This window comes from Triplophysa dalaica, chromosome 14 (assembly GCF_015846415.1).
Source record: "Triplophysa dalaica isolate WHDGS20190420 chromosome 14, ASM1584641v1, whole genome shotgun sequence".
In the NCBI taxonomy this organism is placed as follows: domain Eukaryota; kingdom Metazoa; phylum Chordata; class Actinopteri; order Cypriniformes; family Nemacheilidae; genus Triplophysa; species Triplophysa dalaica.
This window is the reverse complement of record NC_079555.1, coordinates 13,499,395-13,506,205: the sequence shown is the minus strand read 5'-3', so window position 1 is coordinate 13,506,205 and position 6,811 is coordinate 13,499,395. Positions and strand designations below refer to the sequence as shown.

The 6,811-nt window shown below is 37.6% G+C and overlaps 1 protein-coding gene across 4 annotated transcripts; it reads left to right on the top strand.

The window, feature by feature from the left end:
* Positions 1 to 704: 704 nt before the first annotated feature.
* Positions 705 to 4,852, top strand: scamp5b (secretory carrier membrane protein 5b). 4 transcript variants are annotated; one of them, XM_056766418.1, is made up of 8 exons: positions 705 to 722; positions 2,462 to 2,528; positions 2,630 to 2,749; positions 2,850 to 2,877; positions 3,247 to 3,403; positions 3,491 to 3,592; positions 3,907 to 4,024; positions 4,416 to 4,852. In XM_056766418.1, exons 4-8 carry the CDS (start codon positions 2,850 to 2,852, stop codon positions 4,602 to 4,604), a joined length of 594 nt encoding a protein of 197 aa, XP_056622396.1. In that variant the 5' UTR covers positions 705 to 722; positions 2,462 to 2,528; positions 2,630 to 2,749; the 3' UTR covers positions 4,605 to 4,852. The 4 variants fall into 4 exon arrangements, with proteins under 4 accessions (XP_056622396.1, XP_056622395.1, XP_056622398.1 ...); XM_056766417.1 differs by having other exon boundaries at positions 719 to 881; XM_056766420.1 differs by lacking the exon at positions 2,850 to 2,877 and having other exon boundaries at positions 719 to 881.
* The last annotated feature ends 1,959 nt before the right edge of the window (positions 4,853 to 6,811 follow it).

The following is a 6,811-nucleotide window of genomic DNA, read 5'->3' as shown; positions in this document are numbered from 1 at the left end:
AATAAAAACAAAGCCTTGATTCTGTATGTAAGGTAACTTTCAGATCCTATGAGTCAACATTTCCCTAATACCTTTACAATATAATGTGTGTCTGTGTGTAGTAGTAGAACAACCTGAAAAACATACAGAATTTATACAGTAACGTTTAATATATAAATAGATCACAGATAAACCATTATGTAGATGTAGCTTCGTGTGAGCAAACTCTGCCCCTTAGTGGTAAAATATAAATCTGCAATAACACCCAATAGAGGTCCGTAGCTCTATTCTTGACTCTCAAATCTTTATAACGCCACCGTTTTTCACAGAGTTATAACTTATTGATCACTTTGGTGTAGCCAGTGGTGGCATCTCTTTACCTTTTTTTTTGCAATTGTTCAACCATCAAAAAGGTTTGTGGTTATGAATATATATTCTAACGTATTTGTGTGAAACTTTGCAACGCAATTCCTTAACTTCGATTGTAGAAATCTTTGTAATCTACAGGAATAGTGTTTGATTGATGTGGTTGGAAATGTCGTGATATGCACAAATGGCTCTTTGATTCAATGCGGTCTTAACACACCCACCAAACTTCAGCACCTGGGACAGCAACACGGTGCACAGCGATGATTTGCTTACGAGACGGGTGAGGGCGTGTCTTCAGTACAACGCAGCCTTTCTATTGGAGATTACAGCATTGAGAATAAATCTGTGAAGTCGGAAGTGATGACTGTCACTCGGTAAGGATTAACCACGAACAGTTTTAAAAAACATATCTGGTTTTCCGTCCGATCTTCTCGTAAATTAGATTTATTCAGTATATTATTATTGGATAAGTGTCTGTGCACATGCACTGGTAAGGCTTGATGTTTTAGAGAGGAGAGCGCGGTTTGTTAAAGGTAAGGCGATTATTTTAATTATCTCTTGTAAAGCCAGGCCGAAAGGCTTAGGTCGAGCTGCTAGTTGAATTTTATTTTTTTGCAGTGAAAGACCAAAAAAACAAGACAATGCATCAAAACTGATTTAAATTGTAATTTTTTTCAGAGATAAATGTTGTACCAAGAGTTTTTAATACATTTCCACTTTTCTAAAGGGTCTTCTTGAGACGTTTTCTCAAATGTAATTTAAAATTGCTTACATTACTGTTTTATGTTAATTCTGCTTTGCTTTTTATAATGTTCTACACAGTATTGTTGTAGAATGCTTCAGATCAAGTATTTCAATATGCATGTTACTGACATTTTGTGTGCATGACAAACAAACTTACTTAAAATGTGAAAATTCAAGCTATACTTAAGTGATTACAACAATTAAATATGTTAAAAAAATAATTTGTGAAATAAAGATGGACAAACTTTACACTACATTCATGTTTTTGTCTATTTCCAAAAGTGTAGGATATCATTAAAATGAATACAATTCAAAAGGCATTCACAAACTGTCCCCACACCCATTACAAGTATAAGAAATAGAAGTTTATGTTACAATATAATGATTGAACATTCTATTGTAAAGAGTCATCACATTTTTCTGGCATATGTGAGCCCTGGGGGGGGCACGGTGGCTTAGTGGTTAGCACGTTCGCCTCACACCTCCAGGGTTGGGGGTTCGATTCCCACTTCCGACTTGTGTGTGTGGAGTTTGCATGTTCTCCCCGTGCCTCGGGGGTTTCCTCCGGGTACTCCGGTTTCCTCCCCTGGTCCAAAGACATGCATGGTAGGTTGATTGGCATCTCTGGAAAAATTGTCCTTAGGGTGTGAGTGAGTGCGTGCGTGAGTGAGTGAGTGAGTGCGTGCGTGCGTGCGTGCGTGCGTGCGTGCGTGAGTGAGTGCGTGAGTGAATGAGTGAGTGTGTGTGCCCTGCGATGGTTTGGCACTCCATCCAGGGTGTATCCTGCCTTGATGCCCGATGACTCCTGAGATAGGCACAGGCTCCCCGTGACCCGAGGTAGTTCGGATAAGCGGTAGAAAATGGATGGATGTGAGCCCTGGACAACAATACCAGTCTTATGGGTCAATTTTTCGAAATTGTGATATTTACATAATCTGAAAGATAAATAATTAAGATGTATATTGATGTATAAATTGTTAGAATATGAGAATATCTGGCTGAGATACAACAGTTTAAAACAGTGCAAAAAAATATTGAAAAAATGTCCTTTGAAGTTGTTAATCAGGGGCTCTGTAGCAGGCCATCCACTCACAAAAATAAAGTTTTTATATATTTAGGGTAGGACATTTACAAAATATCTTCATGAAACATGAACTTTACTTAATATCCTAAAGATTTTTCGCATAAAAGAAAAATCGATAATTTTGACCCATACAATGTATTTTTGGCTTTTACAAAAAATGTTCCCGTGCTACTTAAGACTGTTTATTTGATCCAGGATCACATATAAGGTTTATTAAATGATAAGGGTATTCTATTTTATAATACCATTCTTCGCCTCTAATCAACTGTTCTTTGTTTTTTTAAGTGTTTTCTTTGTTTGTCGATTCATATCCTTGAAGAACAAATAATCAACGCCAATTTCTCAATGGCTGGTAAGACCTCCAATCCACCCATATGCATACAGTATATCACATATAATAAATAACATTAACAGTGCAACAATATCAGTCTTGCTTTGTTTATTTGTCTACAGAAAACAACTTTCCTCCCCTGCCTGGTTTTGTTCCACTGAGGCCATGCTTCTACCAGGACTTTGAGGAGATCCCCGACCAGCACCGCACCATGTGCAAGAGACTCTACTACTTGTGGATGTGTGAGTCTATGAATCAGCAGTCAACATTTACAGTGGCTAAAACAGTTCATTTTATAGCTAACATGTTTATCCATTTAATTATTGTCGTCTCTTGCTGTAGATGATCCCTGTAGCTGATCCCACCAAAGGTATTTTAATACACATGTTGTATCTGAGTGAAATGGCATTTCCATGGCATGAAGTCTATTTTCCCTCTTTCTGTGGTTTCTGTGATGTATGTCACTGTTGTTGTGTTTTTATACCTTCTAACCTTTCTTTTGTCAACACTTCTTTATTTATTTTTGTGGCTTTATCTCCTCAGAAAGAATACGTTTTCAGCTTGTATGGCAGTCTGCATTTATAAACTTTGTGCAACTGCAACGCACCACTTCAGCTGTTGTGCACAGCAGGTCTTCAGGTTGCACCGCTTGCTGAAGCGTTTACTCTGTTTGTTGACAGTTGGTGCTTTCTTCCAAACGCCTAAGAGCTTTCTCTTTCTTATTGCTTCTGTCTTTCAGTGTATTGTGCCACCTTGCTGGTGAATTTCTTCGGCTGTTTGGCGTGGATGTTTGGAGGTGGAGGAGTGACTAACTTTGGCATGTCGATCATGTGGGTCATTGTCTTCACCCCGTGTTCCTATGTCTGCTGGTTCCGACCCATTTACAATGCGTTCAAGTGAGCATCAGTCCACAAGTAGATTTTTGCATCTGTTATTTTAATGTGTATAACATGTGTATTATATGTGATTTGTTGCTTTCTCAGGACTGACAGCTCGTTCTATTTCATGGCTTTCTTCTTTGTCTTCATGGCACAACTTTTCATTTCCATAATACAAGCCATTGGTATTCCAGGATGGGGTGTCTGGTAAGAGCCTTTTTAAACATTTTGTACATTATGTCACATGCATTTATATTAAAATGTATCCATTTGGCAGACGCTTTTATCCAAAGCGACTAACATTCCATTGTATCGTACACTTTGTTTCTAACTATATGTAATCTGTTGGGATCAAACCCACGACCTTGGCATTGCTAGTGCCATGCTCTAACCACTGAGCCAAAGGAAAGCTTTTATGCCTTTCAATGCTAAAATAAAATATGGTTTGTTCAATTGTATTAAATTGTACTTTACTTTATTCACACGTATCGATATATCTCCCTCTGCCAACTCGGTTTCAGCGGCTGGTTGGGCACCATCTCCTTCTTTGGCACGAGTATCTTAGCTTCCATCATTATGCTAATCCCCACGATCATGTTCACCGCAGTTGCTGGCATTTCATTCTTCGTCCTCACTAAGGTACAAGTCCTTTACCGATTGACACAGGCACATCTATTAAACCGGGACAGGCCTCTGTTTGCCTCATTGCTCGTTCGGTCGGCCTGTCTGGCAGCAGTTACAGCTCATTTGGCCGACATGTATATAGAGGACTGAGTCTGGTGTCTGTCGTGTGATGTGTCATTAATTGTGATGCTGGAGCACGTTGTGGTTCTTAATTAGATAATAGACTAAATAACAGCTTTTAAGAAAGTGTCTACCAAAGCAGTGAGCCTGACAAGCTCAAAAGCATTTGATTGGCTGATTTAATCATTTCTTCACTTTGAGTTTTTGATCTGAAAACCCAAAATAAATATCGATAATTTTTTTTGTTGTTTTAGTTTTGTTCTTTAATGTCTGTTGTGCATGGCAGGTTCATAACTTTTACCGGGGCAGTGGGGGCAGTATGAATAAAGCTCAGGAGGAGTGGGTTTCTGGGGCCTGGAAGAATCCTCACGTTCAGCAGGCAGCTCAACAGGCAGTTCTGGGGGCCGCCACAGGGGCCGCGCAGGGCCCTCCTTCACCTCAGTACTCCACACCCACTTATGATAATAAAGTGTAATATAGTTAAAATAATTCATTATGAATGAAACTCCTTGTTGGGTTATGAGACGATGCAACTGAAAAATGTTGGTGAAAGGTTAAATCGGCCGTGTGATGTTGTAAAAACCAAGTAGTATTTTTTTATTTAACATTTCTGATCCGTCTTTGTTTTGTAGCTTTTATGTCAATACATGATTAAAGGAACAGTTCACCCAAAAATAAAAATCTTCTTTTACTCACCTTCAAGTTCTTCCAAATCTGTATGAATCTCTTTGTTCTGTAAAACACAAAAAAAGATATTTGGAAGAATGCTTGTATCCAAACAATTCTTGGCCATCATTGACCACAATAAAAAGACCTTCATACATTTATTTGTTCTGAAGATATTTTTAACTTTGATTGAAAAGCAAAAGTTCTGAGGAACATTTGACTGGGAAAGAATTGCTTTATAAATGTCTTTGTTCTGTTGAACACAAAAGCAGATATTTCTAAGAATGTTCTGGGGCACTTTTGACCATCATTGTTCAATGTGGCCAAGAACTGTTTGGTTACAAGCATTCTTCCGAATATCTTTCTCTGTGTTAAATACAGTATGTAAAGAGATTTTGAACAACTCGAGCGTGAGTAAATGATGACTGAATTTGTATTTTTGGCTGAACTGTTCTTTTAAGAGAACTTGTGTCATTTGTGTGACATTATTAAATAATTTAGATGGAAGTGTATGTACTGTAAATGTTTGTAAACAGGGTGATACAAGTCATGATAGTTTCTATAGTAAATGTATTTTTTTTCCAAACTATGCTCGTCTTTAAAATATTTTTTGCTAGAATTGGCACTTTGTGAGCACAGTCTAATTTAGTAATCGAGTTATCTGTCATGAACACTTTGACTCTTAGTCGAAAAATAAGGGAGCCATATGCAAGACAGAATGTAAACAGGCTGTAACGTGAATTAATGTTCATCTAATATATAATGTTCTGTAATATATAATTTAATATGTATAGTATAATTCATAGATATAGTTTTTAGTTTGAGATGCTCATTTGTCTTAAAGGGCGACCTAAATATTATTTGTTGGTATAAATTAAATACTGAATGTTTATCTTTGTTTATCTATGTTTAAAGTAGAACCACAGATTCGGCTGTTACATTTAGAAAGGCAACATCACATGCACCATGTTTTTGTAAAATAATAGTGAATTGCGCAACTGGATTTTAAAGAAAAACTTTATTTGTAACATTTTTGACGTGGTGCAAAACACCAAATTATGTTACACAATTCATGACAACAGCACTGAATCAAATAGAAAGTACTGAACATTACAATGTAACAACAGGACGAAATAAAACAAGCAAACCATTGTCTTTTACTCAGCGTCTTTGTCCAGCAGGGTGCAGTGTTGTTCAATGTTAGGACTGTAGAACACTCTTATCAACATTTTATAGCTTCTCATTTTCTTCCTTTCCAAACTGGGATTTCCCTAGAGACATCACAGAGGGCCCATAGCCCTGACTTGCAGATTGCAGTAAGACAACAACACTACGTTGTCGGGATAATAACTTTATGTTCAGTTAGACACAAATTTAAGCAAGCCCATTACACCTTGGACATCTGGCCGAGCACATGCATGAATCCAGATCATATGGTTGAACACAATAATGTATTTGTTCTCTCTCTTTCTCAGACCGCTGTTGCCTCTCAGTGCAGAAAGGTTATATAATCATTCACATTAGAGTTAGACACACCGAGCATCCCAGAAGATAGCAATGCAACACCACAGCCATAAACATCGCTGACGCCCGCCGCCTTAGCAAGATGAGGGACTCAATTTGCACTAACACAGAGGCGACGTAATAAAACTCAGAGATTGTATTATGAAGATGAACATATTTTCCAGCTTCCAACTTAAATCAAACTGTTTTATGGAGTATAACCAATAAAGTCAAAACCATCACAGTGAAACATGTGTTGCTTATAGCACCGACTACTGTGTATTATCAAAGCTGTATGCTGTGAAAGTGCTGTATATTACTAAAGCAATGTCTCTAGAAAGATAGAACTACTGTTTGTTAAGCGTAAAGCTCAGGTGGTGGAGCATTACATTACCAACGCCAAGGTCATGGGCTTGATTCTCATGGAAGCACATTAAGTAATAAACTATATATCTTGTAAAAACAAAGTTGCTTTAGATAATAGGGCTGCCAAAGGAATCAAAGTTTGTAGAG